At 37.1% G+C, this 23,369-nt stretch overlaps 1 protein-coding gene across 1 annotated transcript in view; it reads left to right on the plus strand.

The window, feature by feature from the left end:
* The window catches only part of COL19A1 (collagen type XIX alpha 1 chain), a 172,946-nt gene that overhangs the window by 84,246 nt on the left and 65,331 nt on the right, over nt 1-23,369 (plus strand). Inside the window, exons 13-15 of the mRNA XM_057368851.1 lie at nt 7,046-7,099; nt 7,791-7,826; nt 20,039-20,086. Of these exons, the coding sequence (XP_057224834.1) occupies nt 7,046-7,099; nt 7,791-7,826; nt 20,039-20,086 (138 nt within the window). The remainder of the gene's footprint in view (nt 1-7,045; nt 7,100-7,790; nt 7,827-20,038; nt 20,087-23,369) is intronic.

A 23,369-nucleotide genomic window follows, 5' to 3' on the forward strand; every position in this document is an offset into this window, starting at 1 on the left:
AATGAAACAGTCAAGCAACAAACTTCTSGGTGGATAGTTAAGAAATGTGATTCAGACTTTTTGTAAGGAGAGTGATGGATTTAGAAATTGTCTGTGCCTGGAGATTTAACATCCACAAGATGTTTTGGGAAGAAGAGATGCATTCATGTGACACAGGATTTCTTAGGGCTTCATGTTAGGAGGGGTGTGGGTAAGRATCTGGTAAGTTCCATGATATTTCTGCTGATGACTCATGCGATAAACTGAAGTGAGTATGGGGATTAAACATAATATAGATGAGACTCATTCCTTGTTAGATAATCTGCTGGGAAAAAAATGGTATTTTTACAGGCAGGGTAAAGCTATGSTTTGGTAGCTTTGGTTTCTGACAAAGAAAATACACAAGCTGTTAGCCTCTTCTGGGTGGCTCTGTGCCACTGTGCCATGTGTCTCTTGTGATAGAATCAAAATTTAAATTTTTTTTCACTGCCAGATTTGACTGCCTACATAGTTAATTGGACTGGTCCATATTTAAGGTAGCATAAATCTGTATCTAAGAATACTGGATAATCCTGATGACTGAGTTCACATTCAAGTTTGAACCTGTGCCTGCACTGTAGGTGTGACTATAAAATAAATCTTACTTTTGCCTATTCTTAAATTTTCATTTATTTTTGTATATATGAAACCAAGATGAAAGGGAAAAAATCAGATTTTTTTTTCAATTAAATACTAAAATAGACAACCAGCATGATTTCAAAAAGAAAGATTTTTAAAGCCATAATAATAAAGACAAGCAAGCTGTTTTCTTTAAACCCTCTTCCTGTTGTTCTCCTTCTGGGGSTTACCCTGGCTTTAGATTTTAATGGTGGATGCTCTTGGCTCTCTGGTTGCAGTGCATTGTTGAAGGCRGAGAGCATCTTGCAGATGGGGAGTGTCTGACATTAGGACTAGAATCCATACAAGATTTGGAAAAAAACATTCAGCAATACTTGTTTAAAGATCTTTACCAAAAGAATAAAAGGGTCAGCAAATTCTATGGCAGTCTAGCTGAGTCTACTGAAAATGCAGTAGAACAAACTGCATAATCATAACACTTTTTACATCACCTGGCTTTCTGCACACACTGTAACCATAAAAATATTTTCCCTCTTCTAGGTTATTATATTTTAATGCTGGCTCAATCAGGCTATTTTTAAGTAACAGTGGATGTCCTTTATGTGAGAACATACACTGTGTACTAAACTGAAACTACATTTAGGTATTTGAAGAGGTATTCTCTTGTAGCCTGCCTGTCTGTAAAGGTGAACCATATACTTCTCTCATGCATGGATATATGCTGACAGCATGGAAAAAACACATCTGTGGTTCTTTCCATAGCTCTGGTGACATTTCTATGTTGGTCTTACATGATCTCCTTTACTACATGAGATCTTGTTCCATCAACCTTTTAGAAAGAGCAAGGTATACCAARTATCTGATTAACTCTAGGACGTATTTAACATAGTGGCACTGTGAAAGTAAAAATTACTGATCATTTATATTTTTAAATATTTACTGAACTGTTGTAATGTGTCAGTAAATGGTAGATTATTATTATTATTATTATTGTGGGAACTGTCATTAAAACATTAAAACAGAAGTAAAACTGCACATGRCAGTATGACATTGTATTGTTTGAATCCACACATGATTCCTTTTTAACAACACTTACGTTAAATACTTTAAAGTCAGTTATCACTRTGCATGGAGATGCCAGTCTTGGACTCTGTGTCATTGACTCCTGGTTGCTATCAGAGTCTCTCTGACTTGCTCTGCATACAGAAATATAACATCTGATATTTCTGAAATAATCTACTTACATTGGTGTAATCTGCAGTGCTCTATAAAGAAAGCCTAAAAACGCTTAAAGCTGGTGGCATTGCCTGCTGGCAGCTGTTGTCTCTGCCTGGGGGAGTGAGGGTTTCCATCCTCACAAGAACTTGAAGTTGATGACTGAACATTTTATCTTGAACAAATGGTAGAAACATATTTGAATGTATTTTAATCAGAATCAGAAAAGTAGGTGTCACAGAAAACTTTTGCTTGCTGTTGCTACTTGTGTTTTCTTAGCGATACAGAAAGTTCTTGCTAGAAAGAAGTAACATGACAGAGGGAGAGCCAGACCTGATTTGTAAACTAGGCTGCAGTGATGATATACCTAGAAAGTTTTAATTCCCTCTTCTCTCACTGGTTGTGCTAAGTGGCTCAGTTAATCTCATTGAGAACCAGGTTTGGAGGTGGGAACTGTGAATATATTTAACTGTTCTACACATTCCCAGTTTATCAGTCCAGTAATCTGAGCCAAGATCTACAATGCCATGTCCCAGCCTGGGACATGATTCAAAATCCATCTGACAACATGAATACTTTCTATAAATACTACTAATGTGTTTGCCATTGTGTTTTTAGTTTCTTGAGGAGTAGTTATAAATAACTTGGTGTATTACTGATATAGTGCTTCTGTAGTACATGTCTGTAAGCAGGTATTTGCCTTTACAGGATGAAAAGCCAGTTTTCTTGAATGTGTCTCTGTCATCCCTGGAGACTCTTTTAGCCACTTGACATTAAMCTCGGGGGGCACGTTGCTGCCACATAATCCTGTAATTTTATTACATGTTGTTTCCCTTCACCATTCTTTTGGATATTTTGGTTTACAGTTGGGGTTTCCCTTTCCCATTCAGTTGGATATTTTGTTTACAGTTGGGTGTGAGACCTGTCTACTTTTTGTAGCTGAGGAGTAACGAATTATCTGGTTTAGCTGACAAGCTAATTATCAGCTAACTGATTATCAGTGAAAGCTAATTATCAAGCTAACTGGTTATCAGTGAAAGGTTGGACTTGATATTGGAAGTCTTTTCCAACTTTAATGATTCTGTGATTCTGTAATAATGCTGTCATTTATATCACTGTAGCAAGTGGAGCTTCCTAGATAAACTGTCTGAAAGAAACTGATAAAAACACTCATATCCTGTGTGGAATAAGGACAAATTTGCAATATAAATATCCGTGAAACTATCTGTGGAATAAGTTCTCTTTTTTATTCATATGTCTGACTGTGGAACTGAAATGAAAATAAAATCTTTATCACTGAAACTCTCTTAGTATTAGCATTGTAAGGAAATATGTGGATAGGAAGGGAAGAATCCTATTGCTTGAGAAAAAGAAATTTGTGATTATGTTTTTTTACAGTCTGAGAATTCTGTTAGGAACAAAAGTAGTACAAGATTCTAGTAGTGTACCAATTTGAAGTTTTGGAATTCCATTAATGAGAAAATAGCAGTGCCAATATTTAAAAGTATATGAGACAGAAACTGAAACATGTGTATTGTTTGTAGCTATGAAAACATTTTGCTAAATGAGAAAAGTTATCCCAACATATACAAGTTGGCATTGTACAATGCCTGACTTTGAAGAGGTTGTTAACTAATATTTTAAGGCTGCTCTGAGAAGAATATGTTCTTAGTGGTTGGAGTGTTTCCAAGATAAGCGACCTGATCTATAATAATGTAGTTGCACATTGTTGTTCATGTTGGGTTGTGTTCTACATTTCAATACATTAGATAATATATGTTTTTCTAGGAGATTTCAACCTGATGCGACATTGAACTAGATTAATCTAATGAAGGCCATGGAATTGCAAATAACAAATGAAGTTTTCCCCAAAGGGTGTCTTTTAGAGTTAAAAACCAGTTCTCCTAAAAATATTATGGCAATCTTACTACATTTTCTGCTGCCACATATGTGCAGTTTATGCTGTACAAATAGGTGCGATTCCAGTAGGCAACATTTGGCTCCTGCAAGGAACTGCTGGAGGATGGAGTCCTCTGGTTTGTTCCACTAATTTCTCTATTGGCTGGAAATCATGTTGTAGTTATCAGTCTTAATTTTTATATATATGTATGAAATTTCTCATTTCTGCTATTTCCAGTGTTGTTATCTAGTACACTTTAAATTTGCCTTATACATGCATATTCTAGTGCTTACTTTACCTTTTGGCTTCCATAGAGGAGCCATAATGTAAGTTTATTGTGACCTGTAAAAAGACCAAGCTGTTGTCCTTTTAGATGAGAAAACGAATCAGCTGAAGACTGTTCATGAACTCACAAATGTATATTATTATATTAGTCCCAAAAAGCTAGAATTAGACTGGGATAGAATTCAATACCCAATTAATTTACTCCCTGTTTTGAGAGCAGCTGGAATTTTTAATCTGTTCTTGAATTCCTGGCAGACTGGTAACAGACTCCTTAGATCAATAGAAATTTGTTTGTTTTCAAAACTGACCTTGTTCTCCTTCAACACTGCAGAAAATGAGCTTTTCTAACTTAAGGCTTRGTCTAAAATCATCCAAATTATATCTGTTTGGATAACCACATTCATTTTACTGAAGCATCCTGTTCTGGTCTCCCAGAGACAGGATACCCTACAGTACYATGCTAAAAGGGGCTGCACTTTTGACTTGGCACAGGAATTCCTGTGGCATTTCAGGGACAGCGAGCAGCAGCTCAACCTCTCAGCAGCATCAAAAGGGTGACTGTAGGGAAGAATAGGCATGGTGCGATCCCAGATGTGGTTTTTGCAAGCATTCACTGTGTCTGGAACTTACCAGCATTATAATATTTTTTTAATACATAYATAATGTGTAGGAGAACAAGAAATACTTTTAATTCATCTGTAACACTGGGTCCTTAAAAATCCTCCTTCAAACACTGGAAGGTTTCTTGTAAAGCATRTAATTTCTCCTTGTCCTTTTTATTCGAGGTCAATTGCTGGGGTCATCACCTCTGCAGTAGCTGTCAGACTGCTCACCTCATTGAGATGCTCTTGCAGGAACCCTACTAAAAGCTTAAACACAGCAGTTAGGAAAAAATGTGGTTCATATCTTGAAAACGGATGGCTTAGGCTCAGTATTTTTGATCTGCAGTTGCCTTTTCTATTCAGTGGAGACACAGATATATGTCACCATCTGTGAGTTGCAGATTTTTTTTTTTTAGCCTTATCTTCTGTCTTCTGTAAAYATAGAGCCTAAGAGCTAATTCTTAAACTTGTAACTATTGTTCCACTGCTGGTTTGCTAATATTGGTTTTGAACCAAATCCATATCCTTTGCATACCTGAAAATTCCTTAAAATGGCTTTAAGAATATGGATTGGTTGTGTTTTATGCAGTCTTTCAGAAGGAGGTGTAAAGTAAAATGTAGCAAATGGAGACAATATTAAAGCTCTGTCATAAATATGCAGATTGTAGAAAGAAAGCAATTTTTTGGCTTGGTTTTTGAATCCATCTGCCTATTACATTTTTTAAGTTCAAACAGCAAAACTACTTCTGATTTAACTATTACATATTTGGCAAGCYTAATAAAGAACAAATCAAAGCTAAATCAGGGGTATTTACAACAACCACAAATTTAATCCAAAGTGGGTACTTAAATGCTCATATAGTTCTAAATGATGTTCCTTCCAGATGGTGAATTAATGTAATTTTAGCAGGAAGTGAAGTTGCACAAATACGCAGTATTTAGAACACTSACTGATTTCATGTTTCTGTACCCACCAAGGCACAGATGTTAGTTACCATTTTTGTGCCAGTTGTCTCTATCTTCCTAATAATTGCAAACTGAGGAAGAGAGTTTGCAAGGACAAAAAGGGATGCGGGAAGAACTTCAGTTTGTAAACTCTAATTCAGATGTRAATGAATCTTTTCTATCCTTGACCTGTTTAACCTCCAGAATAATAATGGTGGTGGCCTACTTGTGGAGTATCCTGTTATGATTCAGTCCTGTTTTGCCTATTGTTGTTGTCACTTTTTTTCTCAGTACAATCTTTGAACTTGTAGAGGTGTCTCTGACTTTCAGTGTGCATGGTCTCTCATGCCACTAAAGCAGTGATCAAAAAGAAGGCACAGAACGAATCCCTTGGCTTAAGCAAAAGTGAATTCCTGGTAGGTTTGTCCTAACATGARAATTAAGTTCATTCATTGCTATAGAATGGCTTGAATTTGCTGGCCATACTATGAAACCGCTYATTTTTCCATTTGTTTTGCAGCAAGGAGAGGGCAACAAACATTTTGCACTGGATAGTAAAGATATTTTACGGGTGGTTTTTTGGGTGCTTCTGGTGAGAACTTCTTGGGGGRGAGAATTGTATAAGAAATATTGTAGAGGGTGGGTTCAGACTAGGCGTAAGTAGAAAATACTTTACAATGAAAATGTGAAAACTGGGCAAGGTTTCTCAGAGAGGTTGCAGATGCCCCATCCCGGGAAACATTCAAGATTGGGTTGAACAGGGCTCTGAACAACCTGATCCAATTGRCAATGWYCCTGTTTGCTGCASRGGAGGTTGAACCAGATGRTCCTTAGAARTCCCTTCCAACCCAAACCACTCTGATCCTGTGGGCTGTGTGTGTAATGTGTAAGGCTAGGCAGTGCTATTTGCTTCTCCAGCTAAAGGCAGAAGTAAAAAAGGATGTATGAAGGAATTGATTACTGCTCTAAATTGCCTTTTTGAACACTGGTGAAAATGAGAGTGTTGGAAGATGTGCAGCAGCTCTGAGCTGTACCTTCCTGGAGCTCACCATTTCAGCACTGCTGCTTGAAACACAGAATCTGCAGTTCTTYAGCCACCTCTGCCTCTTTCCCAATTTTATCAGTGTTCAAGTGAATGTGCTAGCACTTTGTCTAGTATTCAATTTTATCTTTGTTGGCCACACAAGACAAAAACCTACCGGGACTGAAAAGGATCTTTGCATTTCTACTCATTACTTACCATAATGAGGTACAATAAAGTAGATTGGCTTCATATGTTTAATTATATGTTGAAGACAGGTGGTCTTGRATAGATGTTTTTCTGTTCACAAAGTAATGAAAATAAAGAATTTTGAGATAGTACTAATAAAGGGATAGAATTTTAAGTCTTATTTGTTTAGTATATACTAATTTATTTGTTTAGCATGTACTAATTCACAGTACTATAGAATTTTGTCCAACGCTTTTTATTGATGACAAGAAATATGCATTTCTCGCGCAGGGACTAAAAGGTGATCCTGGTAGTCCTGGTCTGGCTGGTCCAAAAGGAGAAAAGGTACCTTTTTTGATCTATGAAGATGTATATATATGTGAGTGAGTATGATATTCTTCAATTTTGAGCACATTGCCATGACTATGTGTGGCAAACACCCCCTGCTGCCATTTGTGCAGCTGAAGAGTTGAGGAATATGAGGACAGGCTGACTACCAGTAAATTCAAAAGACAAGAAAGCTTTATCACAACAAACTCTAAAAGGAGTTCTGAGCAAGAACCTAAATTTGGTGTTTTAAAATGCTCTCTGGGTGCACTAATTTGCTCCCATGAACCAAACCTGAAGGTCTCAGATGTGATTTGTACCTCAGTGACCTAATCCTGTGAATATTTACACAGTCAGWTGTCTTTACATATGTGAGCTGTCACACTGACTTCAGCATCCACCTTGTGCATGTAAGCTGCATCTTGTAACTTGACATATGGAAATGTGTTTTGAAGGATTGCTTTTTTTAAGCTGTGATTCATTTATGCAGAGGCCTGGCATTTTTTTTCCCTTTAACCTGTAGTGAACTGTGTATATCGATGCCATTTCTGGAGAAGAATATCACTTTACTTGCATATTTTCATAATCAACATGTTTGATGATTGTACTGAAATTACTTCTGCAGTGCTGCATATTCTYGAAAAGGTCTAGAGGTTAAATATGTATTACTGAAGAGATTGTAATTTATTTCCTCTCCTGTTTTAACCAGGGAGATGCAGGACCTCCAGGACCAGCTGCAYTGAGTGTGAGTACATGTAAAACAAAATCAGCCAAAACAAAATCCCTAAGAAATGCTGCATGGTTTTCACCTATTTGCGATGTAAATACTTCCACTAATAAACCTAAAAGTCAAGTTTCATTCTTCWGAGTGCCTCTGCATTTTCTGTAGGACTTGTGAAGGGAATTCTATAAATATGAAAAAAAATAAGCAGGTTTAAAACATCTTGTTTCCCACCAAATGCTAACAAGGATATGATGTTGTTTATTCTGAGTATAAACTGTATAGGCTTGTTAAAGTGAAAAATTCTCTTGTTTTTTAGGGAAAAACATTTTTCAGTAAAAGCTTGCAAAAATGATCAATGCTTTTACAATATTGTGTTGGACTGTGTCACTAATTTGGTCATTAATTAATTTATTCACTTTCCTATGATTTACTGAAAAAAAMCAAAGGGGGTATGATGTCAGACATGATGATTAGCTGTTTTTTAAGCATCAAGAAAAGACCTCTCAAGTGTGTATTTAACAGGGTTTTTCTATGGTTCTGGTACACCAGAAAATAGAACTGACTCATGTATTGCATTCTGGCTAAACAGTGCTGTGTAGATGGTGGAATATGTTAATTTCTTGTAAAGATGCMGGCCCCAAGCATGTACAAAGCCTGAAGAAAAGTGTCCCCAAAACTCTCCAGGACATGTCTTGTTTTCTTTAAAGTAATAAATCCTGCTTGAATTCTAGTGGTTTCACTTATGAGCTGAGGTGAAAGGCCCTCCCATTCAGAACAGAACAGTATTTGGGCAAAAACAATTCAAAATGCAATTCAAAGTGCAAAAGAGTGTGGTACAAATGAAAAAAAAAATAAAAAAAAAAAGACTAAAGCTTCCAAATTCCCAGGCTGTACATTCACAACATGAGTAACTCTACCCCAGACTTAGTGTTAAGAACTACATCTCCACTACTCMTATTACCCATGTAATCCTAAATAGACTTCAAAAGAACTATCATTCATAGTGTAAATGATTGTATATTGTCTTTTTCCTCTCAGTTTCCAAGACTGTAGCATCAAGGATCTCCATTAGATCTTACAAACACTGAAGGATTTAACCAGAGATCCCTACGATAAAGATAAATTCTGCACTTAAGCTGTCAAAATTAGGTTACAATATTTTAGAGTTCTTGGTTTTTGGATTATGAAATCTAACATCCTGTATCTTGATTTCCTGGGAAGAAGTTGGTGTTGTGTCCCAAGATCAGTGACTCTTTGCAGCAGTTCATGTCTTGCTAGAGGTAAAAAGGTCCATTTATGTTCATTAGTTCTTGAATGTACAAACTGTGTTGGAAGAGTTAATATATTATCAAAATATTGTTAGTAACCTGCAATAGGATTTTTACTGYAATAGATAGATGCATTGGAGTATATCTTGCTTTAGATAACATTCTTACAGTCCTTGAAGGGATCACTGAAATAGGAATAGGACATGACTGAAGGCAAGGCAGGGAAAAAACCTGAGAATATCTGTGTGTGCTGTAAGACCATAGGAAATCCTTGTGAGCATACTTTTATGTAAAAAACAGAACAATTAGTACATCTGTTTTGATAGAAATACCTGGGTATGTTAGGTCTCTTTTTTTAATGTGTTCCTTGTCTAAAGTTGCAGTTGTGGACACTTTCTCCTAAGATTTCCTGGGAATCATATTCAGAGGTCAGTAGTATGATATCAAGAATCCCAGAAAAAGCTGCATTGTAAGGCACCCACAAGGGTAGAGTCCAAATCCCTGCCCTGCACAGCCCCTCCCCAAGAGTCACASCACGTGCCCAAGAGCATTGTCCAAAAGCTTTTTGAACTCTGTCAGGCTGTGCTGTGACCCGTTCCCTGGGGAGCCTRTTCCAGTGCCCAACCACCCTCTGGGGGAAGAATTTATCTCTAATTTTTCTCTTAGGCTTAGCCTAAGCCTCCCCTGACACAGCTCCAGGCCATTCCCTTGGTCCTGTAATGGTCATCACAGAGAAGAGATCAGTGCCTGCCCCTCCTCTTCCCCTCATGAGGAAGTTGTAACTGCACTGAGGTCTMMYCTCAGTCTCYTCCAGGCTGAACAGACCAAGTGCCCTCAGCTGCTCCTCACAGCTTCCCCTCAAGGCCCTTCACCATCTTTGTTGCCCTCCTTTGGTCACTCTCTAACAGTTTAATGTCTTTCTTACCTTGTGGCACCCAAAACTGCCCCCAGCACTGGAGGTGAGGCCGCCCCAGGTCAGAGCAGAGCGGGACAATCCCCTCCCTTGCCCGGCTGGTGATGCTGTGCCTGATGCCCCCCAGGACATGGGTGGCCCTCCTGCCTGCCAGGGCACTGAAGCTGAATCAGAGGCTGTTTTCAGACTGACTGAACTTACTTCTTCTGACCTGAAGTGATACAATTTCATAAAAAGGACTGTCAAAGAATTGCATTTCTTTGATTACAGAATGCTGTGGGAATGTTCCAGTTCAGTCGATTCCAGAACAGCAAGATGTCTCTTTGTTGATGTATTCACTGAGGGTCATCTTCACACTTTTTAAAAGTAAAGAATTAAATTTATAGGAAAGCAGACACAGTGTTTAGAGGGATGTTAGTAGCTGATGTAGACAAGAGTGAGTGTGAATGGGTTTAGCAGTTTGAAGACAGATTACAGCAGTGTGGGAATATAYGGCCCAGCAGGAAGGCTTTCTCCCTCTGCCACTGTAAATAGYTGTGCGCTTCTGTTGGCAGGAGCTAAAAGAACATGAATGACATGAGTGATGGTGGCTARGGGAAAATTCAGTTTTCAGAGTGGTTTTATTTGTGTGACTTCTGTGTGGCAGTGAATCCTGCAATATATAAACGTGAAAGGAAGATGCCATATCTTGCTGTGAATAAATAGTAGGTCAGATAATATCATGGTTCATGTGTCACTTAATGAGAACTTGCTGTGACAGAACCATTCATGCTGTTATAGCCAAAATATGACGCAAGTGTTTCAGTTATGAATCCTGTTAAAGTTTTAACATGTTCCATTYATTTGGGACTCAGGCATAATGTCATAAATTTATCTTCTGCTTCTAGTAATTTTTATTTTTTCCTAATATGAAAATTATTTATTCTTATCCAAAAGATAAATGAATAATTATGTCAGGGGGCAGGGTGGGAAGAGGAATGAAAATGATGACACACTGTTATAACTAAGTCCTAAATATGACTTTTGGGCAGGAAGAGAGAGAATATTAAAAGGGACTTGGTTTTGCTCAAGCTGGACAGCTGGGCCTGGGTCATCGACCTTCTGCCCCAGTGCAATTGCATCCTGAGACAGGTGTGAAATGATGGCACGATAGAGTTCTACTRCCCTGTGCAGCTTTTCCATCCCTTTCTCTTTCCAAAGGAATCATGCATCAGTGGAATTGGCTGAATGAGGTTTATCATATATTCTGATTTCAGTACAAACATGACAATCGGTGGTGTTGCTCAAGCTCAGAATATTCTCCCCAAACACYGACCTGTACCATGCTTGTGTCCTTAGCACAGGGAGTGTGAATTCTCAGCTAAAGACTGAGACTCCTTCACTGCAGCAGCTGGTTGATCCAAGGGGAGCAGCCTGTAGGCAATATACACATTTATGGCACAGCAAGCAGTAGAAAGTCTTGTTTCTTCTTTTGTCTGTGCTATTGGCACCTGCAAAAGTCTGAAAAATGTCAGTGACTCTGGTTCTAAAAGCCTTTGTGCAACCTTGATGAGTAGGAAATCCCCCACGGCTCAGAAGCGTGGGAAACATGAGAAAATATAGAAGAGAATGAATTGATTGGTACTTGGAGAAAAAAAAAAGTATATTTAAATGTTCAACTGACAGATATAGCCATTATAGTATGGAAGGAGGGATACTTCAAGGCAGTATTCATGAATACTTAACAGCTGTAACAACCTATTAGGTAGATGAGCATATGCCAAACTGCAAWGCAGGCAAAACAATACCACTGCGTTTAAGAGGCAAAAATTATTTTATGAGTTTGAAATTGGAATTTCATACCTCAGAAAGTGCATCTGAAAAATATAGAGCTCTGGATCTTCCTGTTTGACATGAATTAACAGAAGATTTCACACTGAAATCCTAACATGAGCACTTAACAAAACTTCTCACTTGCAGCTATAGCAGAGAATTCAGCAAGAGATGGGATTAGAATTGCATGTGTCTCTGCATTTCTTTAAGRCACATATGGGAGTCTTGTTAATACAATTTCATCAATCATGCATGAAGAATTAGRGAAAAGAAACAGCATTGTAACACAAAATATGCTAAACTCTAAGAAGAAATATATGACAAAGTTTATAGGCTTTACATTGGATCCTAATGAAATTAACAATTTTAATAGTTCTAAGTATATTTGTTTGACTTGGGCATTATTCATGCAAATTTGACATGTATTTGTGAGTATTTGAGCCCTTTTATTAGGGATGTAAAGTTTCCCTGTGTTTCTGTGCGTCAGTTAACACTACCCAAGTTCAGATATACATATTTATTTTTTCCTTCTCAGTCATGGTGGTAATTTTATGGGAGTAATCCAAAGTCATGATTGATTCTTACCCTTTCTTTATGATGCCTTCAATTTCTCTGCTGTATTCTGAATTGCTCTGTAAGTAATAGATATCTCTTTTCTTTAGTACTTTTCAGGTGTCTTGTGACTAAATTCTGGGAATATATTTTGAACTTTTCTCCTTTATTATCCACTTTATGCAGCAATATGTGGGGAATGTTTAAGATTTAAGTTCCCTGATAAATTTCACTGTAGCTGAAGAACTTTCAGGGAGTGAAAATAAAAAGGAGGGATTGTAATGCTCCRTAGTGTGGTTTTGTCAAGATGCGGGATTTAGTGGCAGAAGCTGGGGCCTGCGTTCTGCAGGGTCACAGCTGGCTCTGCAGCTTGCCCCCTCTGGTATCCCCAGCTTAAGCCTGTGCGTGCCGTGTCACAAGAGTGACAGGTGAGGGAAGGTAGCACAGCCATCTCTTGTAAAATATATGGGAACTATTCCTCTCGACACTCGATACGCTGCTTTTAGTTCCTGAGGAAAACGAGCGTCCGTCCGTACGTTCCTGCGAACCTATCCCTTTCAGGAGTTATAAAATAGTCACCCAGATGGCACCAAGTGTTTACTCAGAAGCCCAGGCTTAAGTCGGTCACAGACAGAAGTCCCCAGGAGTTGCTTACTAAACAGATATTTGGAATGTTGGCTCCGAGGGCTGGTTAAATCGATCCCAAGGAAGCTGGCGCACAAGTGCCGTGTGGAGGCGGCTGTGGGAGGGAGCTGCAGATTCAGGTCTGGGCAAGCTCCACTGTAACTTTTGGCTCTCCCCTTCCTAAACAAACATCAGCAACAGATTGCACAGCTTTCTCCTCACTTATTCATGTGAAGCTAAAGGAAGGGACACATGCTCTCCAGTAGTAAGCAACTCAAATAATATTACCCCCACTTCCTTTTCGTGTAATGACGTAAAGGAAAGCAATTCTATTTAACTGAAGAAAGTAAAGACTCAAAATTATATTTTAATTCTTAATCTCTTCTTTTCATACACTTAGTTTAAGCAAAATCTGTAATTTATCTATCTAAGCTTTTTTAATGGAGCTGTATTTCCTGAAAGTACTAAACTGTTCASTTCTTTTACATAAAATATAGTGATCTCTAACTCTCATGGTATAACTTACAAATATTCTCTTTTTCAAAAAACATTTTTTAATTRCAGAAGAAGATGCTATTAAGATTACCTCTTTAGTGAAATAGAAGATGTTTTAGCAGTTACAGTCTGGTTTTTATCTTCTTTGTGCAGTAATACTGATGCTGAAGGCACAAGTGAAGATGGAAGTCTTAACCTTACAGCAAATTTGTTTTTCAAAAAGTCCTACTCTGATAAACTGGCATGAATGTGACTTCTATGTCCTTCATTASAACAGTGATTTGAGAATTGTCCCATATGCGGTAGATACGAATGTAATGAATAATTTTGATTTACTCCTCAGAATTTTAAATGCTACTTTTTTTGCTTAGCAAATAGAACTATTTTCATTAAAAGTACWAGGTCCATGAAGTGTGAACTGGTGTGAAATTAACCTTCCGATTTCCCTTTGAAATTACTGTCTCTAAAGGAAAGTACATTTMAAGTAATAGAGAGAGCTAAAGAAATGGCCAAGCCCAAAGAATAATCCCATCAGTGAGGAACATATTTTCTGTTTTCTCCAGTAATAAATTATCATGAAAATGCAGCTTATCATGCTTTCTGGCAGACTGAAATACTTCTGCTGAATGCTGTCTCCTTTCCCATGGAAGTAAATGAATTGAAAGCAGTTCAGAAATAAAAGGGGTGTAGCAGCAAAACAGTATTGTCACTGCAGTAAGTTTAAGAGGCCAAGCATGGTGTACAAATGTTTCCACTTGCTGTCCCATCATACTTCAGTAAGGATGTGAACAAGATCAGGCCATGTTTGGAATGCTTAAGATAGGGATAGTCTTAAYTTCCTTCATAAATGGTAATACAACAGGAAATTAGTCATCCTTCTGTGATTTTCCTGTGCCATTTTCCCCATTCTAACATGTTTGTAACAGTGAGGTGTGTCTGCAAGCTCTCTGGGCTTCCGTGTGGGTGGTGATGGACAGTCTTTTGGACAAGAAAAGGAAACTATTGTATTTTAAGGTCTTCCCTGTCTGGGGTTCAAGTTAGGACAGAAGCACAGGAGCAAGTAAACTGCTTTGAAGATACCTGAAAAACCAATACTTTGCCCATCTTGACTCAGGGAAGTTATTCATATTTCAGTTCCTCTGCTTGCTGAGGGTGATAGTCTGTTTTTACCAGAGAGGAAGGAATTAATTTACTCTCAGTATGGTACAAACAGGCCAAAGAGGAAAATATTGTCAAAATAGGGTAGAAGGATCATAGTGACAATCACCACCTACACAGCAGAACTTATTCTCTACAAATACCTCCAGAACTTATTCTCAACAAACAGCTCCAGATAAGGGGATGTGTTTAAGACCTACTGAACTGCACCTTGTTGCATCCTGTCTGGGATGCTGTGACAGCATCAGTGCAGCCACAGCAGTGCCATCTATCCCATAAGTAGTATTTGGGCAGCTGGGGAGTGCTCTTCAAGTCAGGCTGCAGTTCTTCACTGTCACCACCCTTTGTGTAATGTCAGGAATYTGGAAATCTGTGGTCACGTTTTACTTGACTCTTGATTACTGTGCTCTATACTTGTGGAGTTTACAGTGGGGCCATTGAATATGTAATTCAACAGTTTGATGGCTTTTCTTTGTCTTGATGAAAGCTGCACTTTAAAGAACTCAAATCCCCTGCAGTGGGAATTGTCTGCCAGTTTGCTTTCAAAAATGTTTTAGTGTTGATGTTGTTTCAGTGGAACTCTTCCTTTCTTTTATCAAAATAATGTTTTGGAATAGTTTGGCAAAATCGTWTCTCTTATAGCTAGGTCTTTTTGAAGTAGCAAGTTATATCATTAAAAAAGCTCCCATGTTCAAATGGTTAACAAATTACCACAAGGCATTTCTGCATACCTAATTTAGACTTTGTCTTTGTTTAACTCACTAAATTATATGCATTTTTTTCCCTGTCTAGTAGCATTTATTCTGTAAAAATTGAGGTCATGTGTTTGCTGGAATTCATAGTGAGGAAAAACTGGACGAGAATAGCTTGCATATAGAACACAAAACCCAATCTATAAATGAAATAATTTTTATGCCTTAATTAGACCTACATTGTTATTGCTAGCATTCGTATTGTATTTAATTTGTGTTGAGAAGGAAACATATTCCAGCCCAGAATGTATTCCAGCAACACTACAACAAGTACATAAGGTAGCTGTCTACCCTTCTGCTTCAAAAAACTACCAGCTATGTTTTGAAGCAACTTTCAGAATACCAAAAATATATGTACTTGTCTAATACTTTGCTCTCTTGGCATCAACCATTATCTTTCATGAAAAGTAACATGGATAAAAGCTTTAAGTAACCTCACTATTCCACTTCAACTGGATTTTATTTTTTTTTTTAATTTGTTTCACTCCGGGGTCACAATAAAACCTTCGGTTGGGTTTGGTTCTAAGGCAATTACTCTGCACTACTAAATTTATGAACGATGCCTCCACCTTGTCTCTGCAGATTCTTGTTATGATGTATCAGGTTTTTAAAAATGTTTTTGTACCTCTAGAGTCACATCACRGGATTTTAGCCTTTCTACATTAAGCGGTTCCTGATAGCTCCATGCTCATACACTTTAGATGAACAGCTTCTGAAACTTGAAGCAGCTTACCCAGCTGAACTGTTAGCTGATTTTTCTATCACTTCTTAACATCTTTTTCTTTTACTGTCTCAAGTTCAATAATTCTTACTAGTTTTTATCTTCTGATACTTGAAATAATATTAGCTGTTCAAATACTGAAATGTTAATTCTGACAGACATTTTCAGTACGAGTTCTTTTAAGAGCAAACATTCTAATATAGCATTTTTAAACTTCTTTTTTCCTAGTTTCCCTCAAATACGACTAAGCTTTGATGATGTTTTGTTTAAATATCTGTCTGCATGTTCTTCATAGTGTGCTTGCTTTTTCTATTCTGTATTCTAACCAGCATGTTTTCCCTTGTCAACACTTCCCTTGCAGTTTACCTCTTAGAAAGGAATTCACAAGTTTCTGCTCTTCATTTTCAAGATTTTGTACAACCCTCTTGTGCCTACCCATGTTTCATGTCTCTTCATAGCCATCCTCAGTTACTGTGATAGAGTTGCTAGGTTTCAGATGCACTTAAGAGCATCTCCAGTTCACTGACTTTTATTTTACCCAAGTTATATGGTAATGTTTGAGACATTTACACATCACGGTTCTCAAGCTTTTTCAGGTACGTAACTCCAAGGGAGTTGCTTGGTCCATGACAGGAACCAGCTTTATAGACTGTCCAAGTTATTTTAATTCGCTGCTCCATGAAGCAGGTAGAAGGCTACCACCTTCCAGCCTCAAAGGTGGCCTAGTAGAGTCAGGAAAATCCCATGTTAGGTCACCTCGAAGGATGCATCATATTTTCCTGCCAGCCAGATGTCACACGAATCAGCTGGTTTTGTACCTCACAATGCCTTGTGCAGTTCTGATATTTTCTTTTGCTCATTGCCATACCCATGCTCTTGACAGTTCTAGAGTATCTGAGTGACAGTGGCACACAGTGAATGTTTTCAACTGCCTTTCAATATCTGAAGGGTAAAGGTGGGGACAGACTTCAGCTGAGCCTGTTGAGGTAGGACAGGGGATGAAACTGCAGGGGGTATTAAATTGAAGGAGGTTAGATATGATAAAGAAGTTTTTTTACAACAAGGGTGGTAAAACACTGCAGCAGATTGCCCATAGAGCTGGTGGGTGCTGCCCCTTCCCTGCAAACATTCACATCCAGGTTGGATGGSTCTTTGAGAAAYCTGATCTAGTTGAAGATAATCCTGCTCTTTGCAGGAGGGTTGGACTAAATGACCTTTAAAGGTCCCTTCCAACCCAAGCCATCGTGTCTATGATTTTAATTGCTTTGGATGTTGTTTTCCTGGGGAGATTGTACATGTGGAATAGAGTGCCTTCTGACATAAATGCTTTGAACACAATCCCCAGCATATCCCATCTACCACAGATAGATATAAATAGTGTATTCAGTCTATATTCTAGCACTTTATCTGCAGTGGTTGGCTCCTCTGACCAACTGTGCTATCCATGGTTTGAGGGAGTCAAATCTGATCTTTCATCTCCAAAGGAAGATCTCCAGAAATTAAATAGGAATGAGACCTTACTAGATACTTTAGTCTGCCTTCCTACAAACATGTATTTCTATTTGTTGCCAAATACTATAGGAGTTCAGTGATAGATGTTTTATTCATGTGTTTGAACAGAATTCACTGCAGAAGGTTTCTTTTTGATTTCTCCTGCAGGTTTCTTCTGCAGTTATTTTTCCAGGCTCTCTTTCAGTGAGTGTTGAGCAGAGATAGCATTGCTAAGTTGTTACTTTGGCCACGTTAGTCCAGTTTTAGAGCTGTTAGCCATGGCCCATGTTGTCCTATCACTTTTTAAGCCAAAGATCCCACTGAAGCTGGTGTGAACTTTTACATCAGTTACAATATCAGGATGTGGCTCCTTGTACAGGGGAGTCCTCCCTGCCTGGCCACCAATTGTACACAGCTCTCCTCCCTTTCCTTGAAGATAAATCTCCTTATCTAGTTCCTTTTTCTTGACAATAATATTTCAGAGAGAAGTAAAAGAATGAAAGTACTTGTTGGATAAAAATGTTGGCTATTAATTATCACTATTGTGCAGTTACATTCTTGTGTAATTCTTGTCCCCTTGGAGCCTTATTGTACAGATATGTGAAGCTAAGTATTTCCTCCCCCATAAAACAGACATTACGGGTTTTCATCTCATTCATCTGCATAAAGTTGTCACTAAAATGAAAGATTAACAAAACAAAATTCCACCGCTTCCTGAATTCCCAGAGTTTCTTTACCTAATTAGAACATTGCTCACAGTTAGACAGAACACTCTGCAAGTTCCACACTACCTTGATGAGAAAGTGAAGAAGCTTTGCAGAGGTCACACTGACATACTGCTGTATGGGGTTTTGTACGTATAAGCTACATAGCTTGCACGTAATTAACTTACCGTGATGTTATTTGCTGGACACAACATTCTCATGCATATTTTAGTTCCATAAACTTRCGGTGAAAGATGGAAATGGTGTGCATAAACTTTGCAAAAAATCCTAAACTTTATCCTCTTTACATTATAAATTGAAATAATAGGAGAAACACCCTGTAGTGAAATACTGTCTGAGATATAATTTTAGCTTCAGTGTYTGAAAGTGTGGAAATGACAGGAGTGGAAAAGCTCTTGAAGTGACTGCATCTTTTTGAAATTGAAGTCAGACTACATTTTAATCGACTTAAAACATTACAGAAGATATCTGAGCTAGTAGCTTTGGAATGCCTACTTACTTTCTTAAGTTTATCTTGGGAATTAGAGATCATAAATGAACTTCTTAAATTCATTTCTAGAAATCTAGGTACTTTTAAAAATCATGATTGTTGGGGCCTCAGTTCACCCTTATTGGGCTAATAAATACATGTAATTGATTCTAAATTACAAGTTTGATTTTGACCGAAGATATAACTCAAGCTGAAGCAATACATGAGTCTGAGTAATTTTAAAGATTTTAATATTTTAATATTTCAAATTCTTAAATAAACAAAATGCAAGTTCTTTAATTTTGTGACATCCTGTAAGCATATGCAATATAACATGTAAGACATTTTAATTACACAAAGCAGAACTGTTACATATTCTTTGCTGATTACATTGAAACAGATTTCACATTTCTTGTTGCTATAATGGAAATTGGATTGCTTCCACAGAGTAATTTTTTTAAATTGTTTTCCAAGGTGACTCATGAAGTAAAGAGGGAGTGGGGGGAATGACTGTTCTAAGTTGTTCTGAGATGTTATTTGAAGGCTTTATTATTATATTGTACATTAATCAGATATAAAATTAAAGCCCCAAAGCACCAGGCCTGATCTGTGATTTGGTCTGTGACTGAAAAAGGCAGATCCTTGCACTGAGTTCCGAAGGAAGGCTCACAAGTCAAGGATATATTCAAAACACTCAAAAGCTCCTGTGTCTGGTCAGGGGACAGAGAGAAAAGGGACTGAAGTGTTTTGAAAAACCAAGCCAGACCTGCAGAGGAAGCAGCACAGGGTTGATTTTTAGGATAAAGCAAGCATAAGGCCTTCTGCTATATTTAGTTCCATTTCCCTGCCTTYCCCTCCCCCTTCAGTGTCTATATTTGAATTTGAGTTGTAGAGTAAGTTGTCTTTCATTTAAAATAACTTTTTTTCATTTTTTATGGCATCCTAACTTAACAAGATAAATCACTTTTTGTATTGCAGTTGAATATAAGTATGCTTAATTAGTTCTGACTTACCTCTTCTGTTTCAAAGGATTCAGCCTTTATATGATGGAATGTGATTAATAATTACTGTTTGCACTTTTTCTTGCACCTTAATTTGACAATGAATGAATAGTGGTGAATAACCAATTTTTATTATTAGAAATAAATTCCTTGTCTTGCCATCTGGATCTCTGGATTAGTCTTACTCCTATAGAAAAAYTGAGGATGAAAATAGCACTGAATGTTATAATTGTTTAATGTTTGTATTTTCAGGGTCTGCTGGAGGGTCCCCAAGGTCCACCTGGCAAAGAAGGTCAAAGGGTGAGTAAACTTGGTGAACAACTGCTGAGTGTGCTAACAGCTTGATGTGCAACTTCTGCCTAAGCACTAATAAAAAATGGGAAGGTAGCAGCTGAGTATGAAGCATGCTGACAACAAACTGAGCCTTGACACTTGAGGTTTCTCCTCAGTTGAAGGAGATTTAACAATTTCAACCATCTAAAGTGTTTTAATGACTGGCAGCACAGATGTATTATATTGTGTTAGTGCGGTCTGTTTCTGCTGTAGTTTTAAGTGGAATAAACTTTGCAGTTTTCATTTTTTAGCACGGATGAACTATACCTTACAACATCYAACGTATATAAAAATACGAATTTAGGGTTATTGTCTAAATATTAACAGAAACCAGTACTATTGACCCAGGTATTTTAGATGCCATTATGCAAGTGTCAGTGCCTAACATAAAAGCATATGATACAGTAAAGGGGATTGGGGGGGAAGAATATGCCAAATATAAGAAATAAACCTTTGGTTATTCAGAATTTTAATATAAGTAAGTAATTGGCTAACTGGTTTCTCCATGTTCTGTTCTTATTTGCCCTGACTTATGGAATTTGATAATACATTAGAACAAATAACAAATGTTTATGATTGCATGATTGCAAAAATTAATGAAGTTTTGTAAATTTATGATCTAGTATGTTCCTAAAAGTTAGGGAAGATATTAAGACTTTAGGATTTAAATATTTTTATGAGTTAAGCGTATGTCCAGTTTTCAGTTTTGCGGTTGTGTCTCAATAATAATTCTTGTTTTATTTAGGCACCTTGATATTCAGTATCTCAATTTAAATATCTGAAGTAAAAGGATTTAGTGTTTCTCATCATTGATCTCAGTAAACTACAGTGAATTTTTAAAGGCTAATTTAATTATTCCAATATAGTATTAAAACTAACAGAAGACTAGTGAGTAATGATGCCTAGGCCCCAAAGCTRTGTTTAATGTTGGTCTGTAAGTTTTGAAAACAGTACTAAATTCTGTTTAAATTGAACATGAAGATATGAAAGCTGAGTTTATTTAGGTCTCTCATTAAGGATTGAGAACTTGTTCAGAAAAAGTCAGGGTAGTAATGGAGAATCCAAAATTGTGTGATGAGTATGTTATTAAAGCATATTTACTGCCATATTAACATCCTTATGAAGGATTTTATAATTACCATGACTGTTACAGTTATGCAATTAAATATACAGGATACCATGAAAAGATATCTGTATCCAGTTTTATCATATTTTAGAATTTTTCTGTGGAGTATTGAATCTGCAAAAAATACATACTTCTCCTTTAGGAACAGCCATAACTATTCCTGTGTGTCAGAAACTTCACTCTTGGAACATCTTCATTTTTTCATGGAAAAATTCAGTTAACACACTGTATTATATTTAATGGTGGATAAATGGATTTGGAAACACTTCTTAATTTTTTTCCATTTCGCGGTAGAAATTTGTGGGTTGATACACTCATCAYAGGCGTTTTCCTGCTCACTCATAAAACTGAGCTGCTGTCACACTGCAGCATCTCTAAAAACAGGAGCGCTGATGGTTTTGTAATCTCGCCATGCACGCAGCTGCCTTCAGCCAAACAAGGGGAGCAGCAGGCGGTGGAGCCTCAGCATCTGTCTTTATCTCTCTGCCAGTGAGATGCTCACAACAATGCTCCTTCTCTGGCTGCTCCCGCCCAGCCATTAACAACATTGTTGGCACTCTTAATTCAACTCCCATGTGCTTTTCCATTTCCAATACATTTAATTACACAATAACATACCATTTGTAACAAGATCTCTGCTCTGTTTAATGACAAACAGGACAGTGCACATCTAATGGCTATTAAATGCTCCTTTTTATTCAATTATAGATGTCGTGTTCCTCTGTTCAACTTCCARCAGATCCTCCAATTCTTTCACATTATACGAAGTTACTGCATTTCTCATGGGCTGTCTTTTGAAGATTAAAGCATGTTATTGAGTGTGTAGCCAGCTAATATTTTTTTCTCCAAGTATTATTCAGACCTGAAATTGATATTGTGTCCATTCTGAAGACTGGAACTGTAACATATTAGGGAAAAAGAAGCCACTTCAGAAACACCTGAGAGTATCTGTTCAGTTTGGATGCCACACTTTGAGAACATCAACTTTTTTTTTTTTTTTTTTTTTTTTTTTTTTTTTTTTTTTTTTTTTTTTTTTTTTTTTTTTTTTTTTTTTTTTTTTTTTACTAATTTCCATTCATGCTGTACTTGCTATATTCAAAATTTTAATTTCCACTTAGGAACATTTTTAAGTGTTCAACTCCTTTGAAAATTGGTCTTAGGTTAGTGAGGAGTTGAGAGGGGAATCATGAAGTGTGTAACCTACAGACCTCATAAKACACGTTGAAGCAAGATGTAAAGAACTGGAGAGAATTAAGGAGAGTGTTAAGGGGGTAATTGAAGAAACATAAAAGGTTCATGTAAGAGCTAGTAACAGGTAAATGGTAACAGAAAATGAATAGAAAGGTAAGGAAAACAGCATGCATTTTAATTTTCAGAGGGTTTTAAGTGAGGTTGTATTGCATCAATCCAGATAAGGGTTTAATATTAGAACAACTAAGAAATACCAAAAGTGCCCTGTCCCAGAGCAGGTACCCATCTCCCTGCATTCACTAAAGAGGGAACTAGGAAAATTATACCCCTATTAAGMGGAATAAGTCTGAGTATTAGTATTTCTTTCACCTTACAGGAGTAATCCGCATTAAAAATTAGATCATAAAAATACATATAATAATTAATATGGAAATAGAATACATGTAGTTATAATAAACATAAAGATAACTAACTGTAGTTTTTGAGTCGAAAGTTACGTCAACCTTAAAATGCCTACTGACATATACATCAAATAGGTTTAGAAAAGCAAATTTACATCACCACTTAATTAGATGATGTCAGTGGTTTATTTATTTCAAATGAAAGGGGGATCAATACCTTTTTTGTAATAAAGTGGTAACAGCTTTTGTCTGATAGATGCACTGTAGATAAGAGTTATGTGGTGCATGGTTATTAAAATACTGATTATGTCATTTTATGTGTCTTGGTGATCTGATGTATTACTGCTGTATGATCACCCTGGGTTATAATCTTGCTCCTGCATCAAAGAGCAGTTTAAGTTCTTACTTGTTTTAAATGATGGTCAGCAATGGAAATTGATGGCAGAAGTGAGAGAAATATTTTCTTAGTTGGTCTCCCTGATGCCTTTCAGATGTCCTAAAGAGTAAACAGGTCTGCAGAAAGTGGTATACT

Source organism: Malurus melanocephalus, unplaced genomic scaffold, assembly GCF_030028575.1.
Source record: "Malurus melanocephalus ecotype Western Australia unplaced genomic scaffold, MMel_1.1 scaffold_4, whole genome shotgun sequence".
NCBI classification, from domain to species: domain Eukaryota; kingdom Metazoa; phylum Chordata; class Aves; order Passeriformes; family Maluridae; genus Malurus; species Malurus melanocephalus.